The sequence below is a fragment of the Sorex araneus genome, chromosome 3 (assembly GCF_027595985.1).
Source record: "Sorex araneus isolate mSorAra2 chromosome 3, mSorAra2.pri, whole genome shotgun sequence".
Classification (NCBI taxonomy): domain Eukaryota; kingdom Metazoa; phylum Chordata; class Mammalia; order Eulipotyphla; family Soricidae; genus Sorex; species Sorex araneus.
The window spans coordinates 115,033,179-115,050,777 of record NC_073304.1 but is presented as its reverse complement, the minus strand read 5'-3'; the positions used below and the strand labels follow the sequence as shown (position 1 = coordinate 115,050,777).

The 17,599-nt window shown below is 37.8% G+C and overlaps 1 protein-coding gene across 1 annotated transcript in view; it reads left to right on the top strand.

The window, feature by feature from the left end:
* Positions 1–17,599, top strand: part of LRMDA (leucine rich melanocyte differentiation associated) — a 582,944-nt gene that overhangs the window by 354,839 nt on the left and 210,506 nt on the right. Inside the window, exon 5 of the mRNA XM_055133315.1 lies at positions 7,420–7,504. Within this exon, the coding sequence (XP_054989290.1) occupies positions 7,420–7,504 (85 nt within the window). The remainder of the gene's footprint in view (positions 1–7,419; positions 7,505–17,599) is intronic.

Sequence of the window (17,599 nt, the reverse complement as noted above, 5' to 3'; positions counted from 1 at the left end):
TCTGACTCATTTCACTCAACATGATACTTTCCATGTTGATCCATTTATATGCAAATTTCATGACTTCATGTTTTCTGACAGCTACATAGTATTCCATTGTGTAGATGTACCAGAGTTTCTTTAACCAGTCATCTGTTTTGGGGCACTCTGGTTTCAAAAATGTAGCTTTTCAATACAAATTGAATCATGTATTTCTACAAACATATTACCTGCCTCAGTTTCTATTATTAAAAATATTTTTTGTCAAATACCTTTGGATATGAAGTTTATTGTACAATATTTGGATTTAGGTTATAAAATAAGGCTCATTGGCCAGAATTCTAAATTCCCCACAGACTAGCTGGGTGCTCTTGGTAAAACATCGCTAAATACCAATTTTATTATCTATAAAATGATAATGATACTGATAATGGCTGATTAATGTCATTGGAAAGGTTAAATGAAATAATTTGTATAAAATCTTTGAGTGTAATTAGAACTTTTGGTATGTCATACCCTACCATATATACACATATTGCTTAGAGGATATTACTTTTGGTTACATTTTATATTTGAATATATGTTATCTTCAGAAGGATTATGTGGAAGTCGATGTGGAGGTCTCGTTCTGTTCAGCAGGGAGAACCCTTCGTAGGGCGCAGCCGAAAGAACAGACGCAGAGCCCGGAGGAGAGAGAAAAGGCATTTATTCTATGGCAGTTACAGTATTTTATACCTCCCTGTTGGGAGGAGGTGATGCCAGGACCCCCAACAGAAATGCAGGGTGTGGCACGGGATTTAGCTAGTAATAAACAAATACTGATAGGATAAGATCAGTAAGATTAGGAGTGGCAACCTTTGCTAGGTGTGGCATGGGGTTAGCTAGTGATTAAACAAATAGTGACAGGATAAGATCAGTAAGGTAAAATGGCTCCCTACAGGATTACTAATTTGCCAAAGTTTTGTGTGTGCTCCATTATACTTCTCTGGAAACAGATATTTGTTTATAGGTAGGTTGTTCTGATTTTACAATAAACATCCTATTAGTATTATTCCAACTCATTTGATAATCATTTCTCAGTGATTCAAGAAGTTGATTTGCCAGTAAAACAAGTCAAAGCATCTGCAAAGCAAGTGCTACCAATTACAATCTTTTCTCAAGGCTTCTGTCTCAGAGAGGGGACCAGATAAGACCTTGCTGATAGTAGTGTGAGGCAAAGTAGAGGGAGGGCCAAGAGAACCATTTAGAAAAAGCCTGGGAACTCATCTGTGAAACAGGAGTAGGGCTTCTGACTAGCAAGCAAGAGTGGGTGACGCTAGGGAAATGAATGATTTGGGTTTTTGGAGTCAGACCGATTGGTTTCTAGTCCCTACAGACTTGAGGACATCATAGATTTGGACATGTAACTTACTCTTTCTGTGACCTAAATGCAAATACCTGTAGGACACACTTTTCTTATGAAAAACCATTAATACTTTCAATTTATTGAATAAATATTAGCTCTTATACTTTATCTTCCTGTTCCTTTCTTGTTTCATTTTGATTCCTGTAATTTCTCCCACCTTTTCTTCTACTTCTCACTCTCCTATGGGAAATGTTAGAAGTATTCATGGTGGAAAACGTATTGTTTCATGTCAGTATAGTAACATTTTACACTTTTGATGTTAAATATTAGGTATTCTTATTTATTGGTGAGCTGGACCATACCCAGCAGTGCTTAGGTCATTCCTGGCTTTGTGCTCAGGAGTCACTTATGCCCCTTTTGAATCATGCTCTCCTGGGCATTAACTTAACCTTCAATCTTTTTTTTTTTTTGCTTTTTGGGTCACACCTGGTGATGCACAGGGGTTACTCCTGGCTCTGCACTCAGGAATTACCCCTGGCCGTGCTCAGGGGACCATATGGGATGCTGGGATTTGAACCCGGGTCGGCCGCGTGCAAGGCAAACGCCCTACCTGCTGTACTATCTCTCCAGCCCCTTAACCTTCAATCTTACCTTTGTTTTCTCCCAATTTTTTGGCTTCTGGCTTTGGAAAATATGTGGTGGTTTCTGGTCTTAAAACTGTCAATCAGTCCCATTGCATGGCACCTGTCTTTGAGGCGTTCCGTTTTGCTGTGCATCGAAGCCAAGTGCCTTCACCTGTGAACAGTCAGAGGCACTGGTTTAAGATTGGTCCTGCCTGTGCTGGCAAGTCCTTACCCCTGATCCTGTTAACTTGGCCAACATTTTTGTTGCGTTGAAGTGAAATTATTGTAGATCATTTTATATTTAGCATTAGCCTGTTTGATCAGCATACATCAATTTCTTTCTATGTCTCTGAAAGCAGAAAGGTACAAGGGATGGTATTATAATTGTTAATGGAAAGCTAATAAGGCTAATCTTAAACGCTCTTTGCTAGTATGAATACAAAGCAGTTGTGTAATGACTGTTCTGTGTATTTAAGTGTCATAAGAGAGGTCAGGGATGAATGAAAATAATGCAGCATATGGGGTCATGATAATAGTTAATCATACTAATCATGGTTATAATTTTTATTTGATTCAGAATTGCAGCTAAGTTCCTTATTTATTTTGCTTGGTATATTCAGTACAGGGCCTGACATCTACTAGGTTGTTATTAAATACTTGGTAACTAAATGAGTGATGCTTTTTCTTATGAGAGAAAATAAATGTTTTTAGAGGAGTCAGCTTTATACCACAGTTTCAGGGAATGAATTGTGATGAAAAGTGAAGATTGCTTTTACTTGAAAGAGGCTGACAAATTTCCCAGACCCAAGATCACTTTATGTGGTATATGATTTAAGGGTGAGTGAGCATGCCAAAGCGCTCCACTTGAGCTGAGTGATGGGGAATGAGTTGTGGAGCTGTGGTCTTAGATGGTATTTTGTGAAAAATAGTGGGAGATTTATGGCTATTAAGCAACTTTGTAGCTGCCCCCTTCTTGTTGTGAAGCCTGCCAAATCTTTCCTCCTGCGGTCTGTATCATGTTCCTTCAAGACATCCATGATGTTCCAAAATATTCACTGGAATGCAGGTTTTCACAGAATGTACTCACTGGGGAAGGGACTTAAATATTACACATCTCTCTGGAGACATTTGCTTTCTATAACCTCTGAGTGAAATTCTCGCTTTGTAAGTCTCACAGATTGTTGAATCTTTTCCAGCAAAGTTAGCAGCAAAGTTGCCAAAGGTCGACCTTTCTTCCTGCATTCTGGAATCTAGAAAGTGCAGTAGATAGTGACTATTACCCTTATTGATGTGAGTTTTAAAAAATTATTAACTGTTATGCAAATCATGAGTAAGAAAAGAATATAGAAACTTTTACTGTATGTGGAAAATTTTAAGGAGAAGGACCTACAACACCTTAATAAGCATTTTCCTTTTAGTGTGAAAGGGAAACATATTTAAACTTAGTAACACTTTAATTCTATTGTCACATTAATATTTAACTACTTTGTGTTGTTGTTTTGAGTTCACACCTGGTTGTGCTCAGGTGGTATTCCTAGCTCTGAGGTTATGGTCGCTTCTGGTTGTGACTGGGAGACTATGTGGTGCCAGGAATTGAACCTGGGTCTTCTGCAAATCACATGCTCCATCTGTTGAACAGTCTCTCCAGTCTAGGCAGCTGTAGAAGAAAAAGATTCTTAAGGAATATTTCATCATGAAAAATCAGCTATTGAAAGCATTTATTTATGTCATATAGGCACTGATAAATTATTAGAGAAAACTGCTGCAGAAATTGCTAGAGAAAATTCTCTAATTAGGCATTCTTATCAATAAAGATTTGAAAGAATTAGAGCAGAAATAGGCTTGATTAATTTTGAGGAATTTTGAGTGTGAAAATATTTTTTAATGAGCACATGTAACTAACACATTTCATTTCTTTTAATATTTTGATGTTTGCTCCAAGTCTTGTCTTTAAAAGAAATAAACAATGTACATAAAACTGAAGCTTCTGCCATCCAATTAGCCCCAGTCTTATTATTCAGCCCTTGAAAGAGGCAACCAATTTCATGAATTTAATATTTAACTTTTATAATTTTTAGTTGTTTCCATATACACATAATATTAAAGAATTACATACTTGCATGTGTAATAATATGCTACAAGTTTTCATTTCTCAACTTGTATTCTAACTCAGAATCAAATTTTTAACTTATTCAAATTATGTAAATAAGATATTCTAGTTGCTCTTTGATGCTAAAGTTTATTGCTCTTAAGTGCTAAATATCATTCAATCACATGATCCTATTTATCTTTTTTCTCATTGACAGACTTTTGAATTATTTCCAATTTGCTTCATCATAAATAATGCTGCAAAATCATTGTCTTATGTTCCTTATGGACCTAAATGAAAATGTCCATAGTGTATATATTTTAAATAAGTCACTGTGACAATTTTTAATATTTTGTTAGATACTACTAAATTACTCTCCAAAGTGGTAAACTACCACAGACAAAATAAAAGAAGATATTTGGTTTCTCTGCATTCCCCATATCACTTGTTACTTTGAGACTTCAGTGTTTCTCAGTGTGATTGGGAGATGGAGAGAATTTCACCTTGTCTCAATTTGCATTGCCCTTTGGACTAGGAAATTTGACCCTCTCTTGTGTTTATTGACTGTTCATTAATGTTACTTCTTCTTTGAATTGCCTGACATTACTTTTGACCATTTGATTACCTTTTTATTTATTCATAGATATTCTTTATGTATTCTAGATGCTAATATTTTATTGTAGATGTTGCAAATATCTTCAAGCATAAGTTATTTAAAAAGTGAAATATAAAACCATAATTATTTTCCATATAATGTTGGAATTTAAGTTGATAGTATTTGTTGTCCTGCATACTCAGATTTATACAAATTTCACTATACATGCTTTAGATATGTATTTTTATCCAACTGTGTAAATATATTAAAATACTTTGTTTCTATGGCTGTATTCCCAATATGTTGTAGGTATGTTGTTTTAGTTTCAGGAGGAGTTGTTTATTATTATCCAGGTAGTATGCACATTTAAGATGCCACCTTGTCTATTCCTTTCATATGGTAATTGAACTTCTCTGAACTGCTAAGCATAATACTCAAAAGATAAATTTGTACCTTATTTTAAAAAGAATCATGTCCTCATTTTGATATTTAGTTCAAGGACTGTAACTAGAATATTGGTTTGTAGTAGTTTTCCTAAACATCTCTCAGTGGAAGGCCTATCAAAACAATGTTTTCTTGCAGAATTGTTCTTTTTCTTTTTACTGTGATTTGAATTTATAAGTGTGCATCAAGAAAAAAGTTAATTAAATGTTAGACATAGAATGATGACGATAAGATCAAATACAAGTCACATCAGTTTTACTTTGACCAAAACTTGAAATTAAAATATTTTCCTCTTGATTATAACACTATGATGTTTGCCCAGTCAGAGGTATTGTTGAAAGGTGAAGTTTCTCCAAGTCCTTTAGAAAAAGCTGTCATCAAATTGTCAGCATCCCAAATTGAGATTAAAAGTTCTCAAAAATATCACAGTATAACTTACAAAATCTTGGGAAAATGGGGCTTTCTCTAAGATTAGTTATAACATTAACATTGGTAGAGCAAGAACCTCTCCTTTTGTGGAGGAAGTATGGTAGATGTGTGGAGAAACACCACCAAGCCCATTTCCCTCCCACATGTATTCCTGCCTTAAGCATCAAATAGGCACCATAATTAGAACATTGTTACTCTGTCTCATTCTTCACAGAAAGATTTTGAAAAACACCAGATGCCAATGGAGAGATGTGGTGATAGGATATTTAATTATAATCTAATTTATGACAACATTACCTTATTTTGCATCCTAAATACTTAATGATATGCTATATTATAAATCTGTTTTTTAAAACATATTTTATTGGTGATGGAACTTATAACTATTGGGACCCAGTAGTCTGGGATCAAGCTTTAAACACCATGTATTTCCTCGGAGCCTGAGCAAAATGCTACCTGAAATCTGTCTCTACCTCAGGGACAAGCTTCTGATTTTGCTCCATTCAGAACTCTTTTCTATAAGTCTCCACTGAAAGCTGCTTAATCAAACATCTCAAATGTCAGAAACAGGTTTTAAAGGGTTTTTCTAGCTAGTAGGTCTAATCTCCTGCTTAGTGTTGATTCCTATAATGTAGATAATCTCTTTGGAGAAAGTTTGCTCCTAGCAGGGCAAATATATCCCATAGAATGTATTTCCTATTCCTGAAAGAAAAATATAGCATTAATGAAATTTACTTTTTCATGAAGCTTGGAAAGGTTGTAAGCTTCAATCTTGATCCTAGCAGATGTTCTCTTTTGGATATTAAAAAAATAAAGTATTTGCCTCAGAAACATTGCAATAGTGATGCTATTTGCGATAATTAAATGTCTGAGGGGGACAGTGTGGTTCTGAGTGACAAGTGGCCTCATAGTAAAAGCCCTTTCTTCCTGCCTTACAACCTCCCTTTCTCAATTTAAAGTTTAGAAAAAGAGCTAGAAGTCTGAATCACCTGTGTAGTCACATATGGTTAAATATGAAAAAAAAATCACCCTCAAAGATAATGATTCATCAGTTGCCCTTAGATTGATCATAGTTTCTTACAACCCAAAAGGTGAATGGACCAGTGGCAACCTTAAGCTACTTTGACTTCACATAAGACAACTTAAAGGGCATAAGAAGTATAAAAGGCTAAGTGCACAGTCATGGAGCAAACTGTCATAAATCAAAAAGAACTAAATAATGACCCTATTTAAGTTAGGAAAAGCTAATCTGGCCTGACAACTGTAGTCTGGGAAATAGAATTAAAAAACATAAGATAATGCTTCATATTATATTCTTCTAGGCCCTGGAATGGTAATGTTGTTGATAAATTTCCCAACTTTACCTGGATTTCTCAGTGCTGTTGTTCATCCTAGCAAGAACCCCAATTGAAAGTTCTGTAATTCTTAAAATCTTTCCAATATGGTCACTTCCTGCTGCCCAGTTTAGCAGCAGCAGCCCTTCCCTACCTCCACACTACTGGACCCAGTCATGTAAACAGCCCTGTTCTCCCTATCCATCCTGGGCGGCAGAGCTCAGTGACTTCAATGGTTTCTGCAGAAATCCACTCATGGGGTGAACGTTGAATCTGTGACAATTACTGAATGGATGTCTGTGATCGATATAAGAGCCACTTCCTGCCTTCAGCTTCTCTTCCTTCTCCTTTACCTTTTGGTTGAAGACCGCCGAGTTGTTCCACCTGTAGAGTGAGCCCCTGAAATTTTGTATACTGCCCTACACACCAAAATCTTAAGTTAATACAGAGAGCTCTTGCTTCGAAAGACAAGTCTTGGTCAACAATATTTTCTCCAAATCTAGATGCCAAGGAGACATGTTTGGGAAGCACGTATTTAGTGTTTAACTAACTTCCTGTCGATATTCGCTTTTATCTCACAGACTCTGAGTGACAGTGTCGCTGCTTCTCCGGAGTGCCACTATACACCTCTGCCTTCTGCTTCCAGAGAACTCACTAGTCATCGAGGTAGGAACCCAGCTTTTTATTGCTCTTCATGATTGCACAGGGGAGCACTTGGCTATGCAGAGCTCGGAGCTCATTATTGCTGCCTCGGCTCTTTCGAAGGAACACAGTGCTTTTCAAGTCCTTGATGAGAAAACCATACCTGTCAAACCTAGTGATTTTAAGTCATATTAAACAGAATTTAGTGGCAGTCTTCTGGGAAGGCAAATAAATCCATAGTGTAATATAATTTTGTGATTTTTTTCTTTAAATAAAGAAATTATAGTACTTAAAAACTGCTAAGTAGATCATTATCTCCAGAAAAAATAATGGAAAGAAATTCAGAAATTCACTAATATTTGTAAAGTATCATTGTTTGGGAGCACGATAGATGAAATCTGTAATTACAAAAATGAGTGAACTCTGCATTGTAACTAAACGCAATTTCACTGGCAACATTGGAAGCAATCATGTGCATTTTTCTCTGAATTCTTTGATCATAAAAGTACCAATTTGGTGTACTTAGTTCTTCCAAACATTAAATTCCTGATGTCATACCTAGGATATGTTTGAAATATAATTTTTAAATGTTTTATCGGAAATGTGGTGTCTTTACCCAAAAACTTGGTGTTTGCCTTTGTTGAAATTGGTTAAGACAGGAAAAGATCATGTGATATAACTCCTTTACCCCATTTTATCCTGTTTCTGACTTCAGCCATGGTTTCTAACTGCAAACCTGCCTTTCCAGGGTAAGTTATAGTAGGCTTATATGGAGTGAAAAACAAACTTTTAGCCTAATTTCCCCAAGCAGAAAACTTGGCATGAATGTGCAGGGAACACTAAGTGCTATTCCAGTTAATGTCTTTAGTGCAATTGTTTTTAGTGGACTTTGTATCCGAGAGATCACAGGTAAGTAGGAGGAAAAGTTGTAAAGATGCACAAAGTGATGGAGCTATCCCCCTAAAAATATGTATAAGTTCTAAGCATATAGCATATTTTTATTCTTCAGTAAATGATTTTAAAATAATGCAGACTTGCAGATGTCTAAGAATAAATTCCTTGTCACCTAGTTGGTCTCTGGACACAATGAAACTCTTCTACATTTAAATATGCATTGGTTCAATTAGAGTTCAGTTGTGTGTTATTTATTTCAGCAAATTTTGCTTTTGTGAAAATTCATTTTGCAAAGCAAGGTAGATTAACAGCTGTCAACATGTTATTTTTTGAGGGGCACAAAGAGATCTCCTTTGAATTTCCTTATAAAAGTCTAAGCATCCTCTTTTAGATACTAATTTGTGGGATTCACTAGGCAAACAGTGTTATATAAAGAAATTAACCTATTATCATATTCTTAGGGAATTACTTTTTGGTTTCTTGTGTTTTAAAAGGGTATTTTTTTCTATATTCCACTGTATATGCAGCTTATTAAAACATGAAGTACTTGAATCTTGAAATGAGCAAGTCCGCATCAAACTATGGCAACTTCTTTGGTCCTCTCTTTACTGGTCCTGAGTCTGGTGGATTTTAGTTAGTCATGAATGATGTGATAGAAACTCATTCAAATGGAGAAAAACATGTATTTTTTAGCATCTAGAATAAAACCGTTGAATGCTTTATTGGATTTCAGCCTTATTGCTGACACCATTCTAAATTTCTGAGCATATACATCACCAAACAATTTGAGTGTAATTTGTTAATATGTGTATGAAAACAGTTTATAGTCATTTATGTAAAGAAGTACTTTCCTACTGTGAAGACACATTACATCAATCCTCCATGATGCCTGAAACTTTGTCTATAAAATTCTTAGTGGAAGTTCTATTTGCAAATAATTTTTGATTCATCCAGTTCCCAATCTCTTTTCATTCCGCACCAACAACTACACAAACTGGTGGGCAGTAGTTCATGTGGAAATTGCAATTTCTCTATTCATGCCATTTTCCTTTTACTTGTCCTTTTATGTAACTTCCAATGTCAACTGTGATAGGACCAAGATTCATGACCTAAGAACTAAAGATTCAAATGCAAAGTAAGTCAGAGCCCAGGATATTGGTTGGGAAAAAGTTCCTCAATTTTTCCATCTTCAACTTGCACCTCATCCATATATTATATATTATATGTGCAGTTCATTCTGCTTTCTTCATGGAAATTTTTTTACCTTATCTGTATTGATTCTTCTCTTTCTTGAGGTTCTTCTGTTTGTTCCTATATTTTTAATGGGATTCTTCTTAGTCTGCTTTGTATGAGAGAGGTTAGGCATATGTACATTCAAATTACATGTAGAAGAAAGTTCCTTAATGGCATAGGTCATCTTTCTTAATTCATCAATAAATATTTGTTTAGTAAGTGATAAATAGAAACCAAGGGGAAAGTCACTTACTGAATACCTTAAGAAGGTACCTTGATTCTCTTTTAGAAGTGATATCTGTCTTTCTTTGGGGGTGCACACAGATGAAAGGACAGGCCAACCTTAAGGACTTTGATCTCTGCTTTCAGAAACCCAAATCTTTATTTCCAACAGAGACATAACTAACTCACTACCAGGTAAAATTCAGTCACATAATATCGCTTCAAAGTGAATCATTATCTTAAGAGTGTTTTCAAACTTTGGTCTGTTAGTGATAAGAGGGAACAACATAAGTTAAAATGGAACTATTGGAGTTACTTTACTAGAGCAGAGATTCTCAGAGAACTAGACTTTCAGGAATTAGGTTAAGTAAACATGTGGCATTAGAATGGTCCACTGAAATCTTTGAAAGTTCTACCCAGGTCTGAACATGATTTTGGAGTACAGGAATGAAGGCAACATGTGGGAGCAGTAGCGATAGGGCTGTCAGTAGACTCAGTTCCTACCAGTAACAGTCTACATTCTGTAGCATCAGTGATGTTCATTTATTGAAGCATTTAATTGAAATGTGTGCTGGGGAATTGTCTCTCTAAATATCTTTTATGCACAAGACATACCTAGGCATACCATTCATGGCCATTCTTCATCTGGCAATTGTTAAAATTAGACTTTGCATTCACTTAGACCTCTGTGCCTTTTGAATATGTTACTATTTCAAGCTTATACCATGTTATTCTCTAGTGCAGTGTATTTCAAAGGAGAGGGGAGGCATATGGCCTCATGTACATCCCCAGGATATTATAAGGTAGCCACAGGAGAAAAATCTAGAAAATAGGGATTCATGGCACGAGACTAGGGGAACAACCAGTAGAACAAGAGGGCCACAGGAAGGAGACAAGATCTGAAGGAGGGGTTGGCTGGCAAAAGGTCGAGAGATACTGCTCTAGAGAAACCTAGAGGCAGCTATCAAGAATTTCTTGGGCACATTGAGTCACTTAGTGACAGAAGCAGGAAAAAAAAGACCCACCAAAAAACCCAGCATCTTTGATTCCAAGGCCATTTCTGACATTGCAAAATGCATGAAACAAGTTTAAATCGGACCAACTATGACTTTTCTGGTGGAAAGAAGGAAAAAGCACATAAAAGCAAGGCCTGGAAATAGCTACATCAGGGGGTGAATTTCCAAGTCTAAGGTTGCAGCAATCTAGAGGATCCAGTGCCTGTGTGATCCAGAAGAAATGTCTGTGATACTCCCCCACTTCACTACACCTCTTTTAAACTATAAAATCAGCAACAGAGAAATGTGACACAGCAAAGAGGGAAACACTGTTATCCATCAGAATTCAGACAAAAGAAAGGAAGACGCAGGGCATATTCAAGTAAGGTTTTCACTGTGAGTGAAATACAATCAGTGAAGTGCCACACCAGTCTCAACCTTAGCACTAAGGCTGGGAGTATTCTGGAACTTCTTGAAATGTTATTGTGCATTGCTAGAAAACTTGGGAAACTGTTGCAAATTGCAAACCACTCAACAAATAGGGCATCCAATTCATTTCTGAGTTTCCAAATTACACTCCCATATTAGTATATTTCCTTAGTCCTACTCTACCCAAGAGAATTATGGGAGCTGCAGTTTTTGATTTTTCAACTTACTTGCAAAACAAGCAAAAATCTTAAAAGAGGCTGGCAGTATTGTCTAGTTAAAACACAGTCCAGGGCCTGGAGAGATGGTATAGTTGGTTTGATCCCTGGCATTATATATGGTTAACCAAGTCTTGCCAGAATCCCTGAGTCCAAAGCCAGGAGTAAGCTTTGAGTACAACTGGGTGTGACCCAGAAAAACAAAGCAAACAAAACCCAGAACAAACAAATAAAACAGATACTCCAGCACACCTGCCATAGTCTCAGCCTGCCAAGAGCCACCACGTTGAGAGTTTTCCAGTATGGTTTGTTTGCTTGCGCAGATGTACTGCAAAGTAATTTCAACCAAACCGAGTAGACATCCTGAGTATTTTTTTTCCTGATTTTTTTAACAGTCTTGACAAGGTGCTGCAGCTTACTTGCCACATTAAATATTGAACTTTAAGTGCACACAAGAAAACAAGAAACCAAGAGGGACTCCACAGTGGAAACTTGGCGATTATAGCCATTCTAACTTCTTCAATCATTAGCAATCTTCACCACTATTTGTATTGACACAGTTGTTAGGTGCTCATCCACTTCTCCAGTCAAGGGCTTGGTCTATTTGTGTTTGAAAATGATTGCTGGGACTGCCACCGAGTAATTTACATAGCAACTTATCATAATTAGTTATCGTTTGCAGTTTCCTTAATGTGAGCTGCATTTTATGTGCAGTAATTGATTTTTCTGTATATCTCCATGAAGGCTTTCAATGTGTGAGCTTCCTAAGAGGGCGAAAAGATGGAAAGGAAAACTGGAGAGAGGATTTTTATTTTTGTTTTCTCAAAGTTTTAGTCAGATATCTCATAAAACATATTTTCTCAGTAGCCATAAGTACAGAGCATTTTTGCTTTAGCTGTTTACATAAATCAAAGTAAAATCAAGAAAAGGAAAATTAAATGGAGGTGTGTGATGATGTGGTAGGTTAGACAAAGATTTTGGGCATGGAAAGTTTTTGGTCAGACAAACTTCATTCCAACAAACAATATTTTTGGGATGGCAAATACTGTTATTAGATAACCATACTGTTCATCACAATTTATTTTAGGTTTATAAGATTTGGAGGCAAATTCCCTCTTTCAGGCAACTCCAAAAGAATAAAAAAATTTTTTTAAATTGAATCACCATGAGATAGACCATTACAATGATGTTCTTGATTGGGTGTCAGTCATATAATGTTCCAATACCCATTCCTCCACCAGTATACATTTTTCAGCACCAATGTCCACAGCTTGCTTCCTCCGTCCCTCTCGGAGAGCCCAGGAAGCTACTGAGAGTATCCCCCCTCCTCCCACACGGCAGAGCTTGGCAAGCTACCTGGTATATTCTAAATGCCAAAACCAGTAACAAGTCTCACAATGGAGATGTTACTGGTGCCTGCTCAAACAAATCCATGAACAATGGGACGACAGTGCTATAGTACTACCTAAATCTATACAGAATAATAGCAAAGACTCAAGAATAATAGATTCATTTATGTAGTTTTCTATTTTATTGTTTTGGGGCCACACTTGAATGTGCTCAGGGCGTACACCTGACTCTTGACTCAGAGATCAGTCATAGCAGCACTCAGAAGACCATATGTGGTGTAAAGGATCATTCTAGAGTCAGCCATATGCCAGGAAAGATCCTGCACTATTTCTCTGAGTTTATATTGGTTCTTAAAAAAGTGACTATCAAGTAGTATCTTTGCCCATTGATCTCAACCAGTGAAATATGAAAGAGAAAGTAAGCAACCTGATGGTTATGGTGGGCTTGCCAGGTAGGTCTCTAATATATGTGTTAGCCTTTCAGCGGAGCTAATCAGTTAACTTCTCAGAAAATTGCACCGAGTTAAGATTCAGGGCAGTATGACATCCACATTTTCCTCGTGAAAAGTGTATTGATAATTTGTATGTGTGAGAGAGAGAGACTGAGACAGATTGAAAATGCAAAATAAAGTCATATTGATGGTGGTCAAGGAAAGCCTCTTTGCTGACACACATTTATTCTGTGGGGTCCGCCAAGTAAGTACATGGCCTGTGCTTTCCTCTTTTCACCTTCATATCACAGCTTTACCCTGGCTGTGAGTGGTGAGGGTGGGGGGACAAGTATGTTGGTTCCTTCTGCAGAGCTAATATTAGCATTTTCTAATTATGTAAAATACTTTCCTCTGGTGACATTTTCAACAGAACCCATTACTTTAGTTTTCTTTTCTTCATAATGCTTTTATGGGCTTATAATGTTGGTGGGATTCTCAGATGCTGAGAGATGCTAAAGTTTCCTTTATTTAATCGAGGTGACTAGAGATTTGACAGTAGTGGTTGACAGGTTTATTTTATCTGTGTGGCAGTGGGAGTCTATTTTCAGTGTGTGCGCTCTGTTCTAAAGTAAAAGGACTTTACTAAGTGCTGAATAAATTGTACTTTCCTTTGATTCTAGACCTTGCTGAAATGGTTTAAAAACTCTAGTGTGGGTCATCAAATTCATCTCCCTGCTGCTTTGCAGGGTCAATAGCTTCTCTCTCTACTGAGCAGTGCTGGGTGGATTGGAATGGAGGGTAGTGTAGATTAAAACTTCCGCATATATATAGATAGATGTGCATGTGTGCGTGCGCTGTCTGGGACGGTGGCAGTGATGGAAGAGCAAGCCAAGTGGAATCTGAAGATGGATGAATCTGTTCGCCTATTACCAAGTCTGGCATGGACTTTAGCCAGGAACTTTAAGCAGCCTTCTTTAAGCATTTGAAATCCATAGGGGTCCATTTCCCATCTTTTTTCTCTGAGGATGATTTTTCATTTGCAGCCTCCTGGATTGCTTTATTTCTATTCTTCGGGCAGAATTGTGGCTTACTCATAGACACTGACTGAGGAGCTGTGAATTTGATTCTTCTGCAAAATAAGAGGAAAAATAGAAGCATGACCCCCTCATCCTCAAGAAGAGTGGCATGCCTTAGTTAGGAAGGATGAAGAGTTGAAAAGATAGACATTTCCCCAATGGTCAATCCAAATTAAAATATGCTGGGAGAAATCTCTTTCTATCTTAAAATATAGGAGGCTCTGAGATCGATAGGGTTGAAAATTCTAACTGTCCTGAAGTTTCAGACTCATAAGTTGTTTCTTATCTCTTCCATTCCTAGGGCAGAACTGAGACTTTTGAAATAATAGGTACTGCTCTGATCATCATCCAGAAACTCTTCCAGCATGTCAGTGTCCATGATGTACCAAGCATATGCTAGGCTTTGTGGAGAATTTGGGAGCACAGATCATGGCATCTGCACACCAGGAATTTGAGGATTAATTGGGGAGGTCCCAAAACTGAAGCAAGATCAACAAAACTAATATATATTTAGTCATTAAGGGCTGCATTACTTGGGGAAAGCCACTGTTTAAAAAGATGGGAATCTTGGGGCCAGAGCAATAGTACAGTGGGGAGGGTATTTGCCTTGCATATAGCTGACCTGGGCTAGATCCCTGCCATCCCATATGACTCCCCCAAGCATTGCCAGGGGTAATTCCTGAGTGCAGAGCTAGAAATAACCTCTGAGCACCACCAGGTATGTGTCCCCTCCCCACTGCCACACACACCTCAAAGAAAAGAAAAGATGGGAAGCAGTAAAGACTGGAATAGACCAGTCATGTCTCTGGAGGCTGTTGGCCTTGTGCTTTAAAGAACATATGCTGCATAGGTAGGTTGAGGGTAAAGAAGAGCATCTGGAAAAGGGAGAGTAATAATTATTATGATTTTTTTTTTTTTGCTTTTTGGGTCACAGCTGGTGATACACAGGGGTTACTCCTGGTTCTTTACTCAAGAATGGTGGTGCTCAGGGGACCATATGGGATGCTGGAAGTGAACCCGGGTTGGCTGTGTGCAAGGCAAACACCCTACCTGTTATGCTATCTATTGCTCCAGCCCCAATTATTATAATTCTTACCCTTGGTAAGAATAGGTTGAGCAGAATGGAAAAGGGACCTCGCTTTGAAAACATCAGTGTTAAAGTACTTTTGTAGAGTAAGTCTGTATTCTGGCAGGACTTGAACAGCTATACACTATTTAAAAAGCAAGCAGTGTGCAGAAGGAATAGGAGAGTCTAAACTCCAGAAGGTTAGTTGGCATTCATTGAAGGAAGTTTGTTGAATTTTAGAGGCTTTCAATTTCTTTGTTTGTGTTTTGGGGTGACAGCAGTACTTAGGACTTCTGGCTCTACACTCAGATATCGCTCTTGTTGGGGCCCAGGGGATTATATGGGGTACCAGGGATCAAACCGAGGTTTGCTGCATGCAAGGCAAGTGCCCTATTTGCTCAAGCCCTAGAAGTTTTTGATTTCTTGACATCAGACTATGTGACTGCATATTGTAATGCTTCCAGTGAGTATGTTTCCTAAAGGTAATTTAGGAAACTACATTGTTGCAGGTGAGGAAAACAGTCAGGGTCAGAATGCTGCCAGTGCAGCGGGGACAATGATGATGATGAACAGGAACTCTTGGAACTCTTAGGGCCTCTCTCACCATGTTGCTTGATGATGTTCATGATTGGTTGCATGGGGCCCTTGACACAGGTACCAGAGAAAATAGACAAATGTTTTCATTCTTTGTGTTATTCAAAGGATCTCTGATACTTGCTTTTGAAACCAAATCTATGAGCCTAGTATCAGTTCGGATAACATTGAAGTACCCTAGTATCTGATAACAAACTGGTAGACTATTAGGCAAGCTCAGGGGACAGAGAAATAGGGAAGGAATGTAGTACAGATACAATAAACTGACTTAATGTCTGATTGTACAGTACTAGAGCATAGAAGACTGCCAGGAAATTGGCATGGTATGTGACCTGTGGTCTCTGCCTGTACTCCCTCTTTTGGATGGCTCCCAGGATTCTCCTCTACCACTTATGCAAGGATTACAATCCTGCCTATTAAATGGAAGACTACTGAAATTAATGAAGTGTAGCTTGTGGCAATAGCAACAAACATAAAAATAAGCAGGCAAAGCTGTCACATTTGTTCTCATTTCAGTCTTTGGATCAGAATAAGCTCCATTCTTTTAAAAATTAATGAGACTGGCGAAATAGTATAGTGCAAGAGATACAACACTTGACTTGCATGTGGTGCAGTGGGCATGATTCTGGCTTGAATCTCCAATATCACATTTGGTCCCCCGTGCAGCATCAGGACTCAGAAATAGCCCCTAAGCACTGATGTATATGATCCAAGGCCCAAAACAAACATATAACAGATGCCCACTATGTTTTATTCTTTTTCTCTCTATGTTTTGTCTTAAATTTCGTAGCCAGTCTTTATGGTCTAGATCGACGTTTCTCACTTTTTCTTACCTTGATTCTCTTCCAACCTTATTTCTATCCGGTGGGACTCAATCCCACTGATTGGTCCCATAGACTCATACTATAATCCCCCATTTACGTGATTTTTACCTGTGGCTCTTTTGGACTATCCTCTGCACCCACCGAAGCCATCAGGTTCTGATTAGAGACTCTGCTCTAGACTGTTTTGCTGAGATTTTTGCCCAGCGTTTACCGTCCAGTACATTTTTTCTAACCGCTTTGTTTTGTCTGTTGTATTAAACTTCACCTCTGCAGCAGGTTTTTCCTTATGTAGAGATTTTACAGCTTTTTGGGAACAAATAAACAAACATCTGGAATCATGTGGTACATTTAATTAAAAAGTTTGCATTTGGCCAGAAATGGTAAAATCATGAAAAATGGCCTGTCGGTGAGCTCAAGAAGGCCAAAGGATGACGTTGTTGGCTGCAAATGACTGGGATTGAGGGAGGTGAACACCTGCTCAGTTCAGCCTGCTGTCCTCCAGCTTCCCTTTCCAGCCGTTAATATCTACTGCACTGGTCCTTTATTTATTCTAATGAAAATTTTTGGTTGGGACTGGTTGGGGGGATGAGGACTGTTATTTTCCAATAACCATGGATTTGTTGGGAAGTGTGTACTTAATAAGGGGTGTGGTGCTGGAATCCCCTTAACAGAATTCCATATGCTTCAGGTCATTGCAGAGGCCAACTTCTGTTTCTCCAATCAGGTCTCTGACTATGCTTTTCTGGTTTGGTTTCTGCAAGGAACTCAGCACTGGGAATCATGGGAGATAG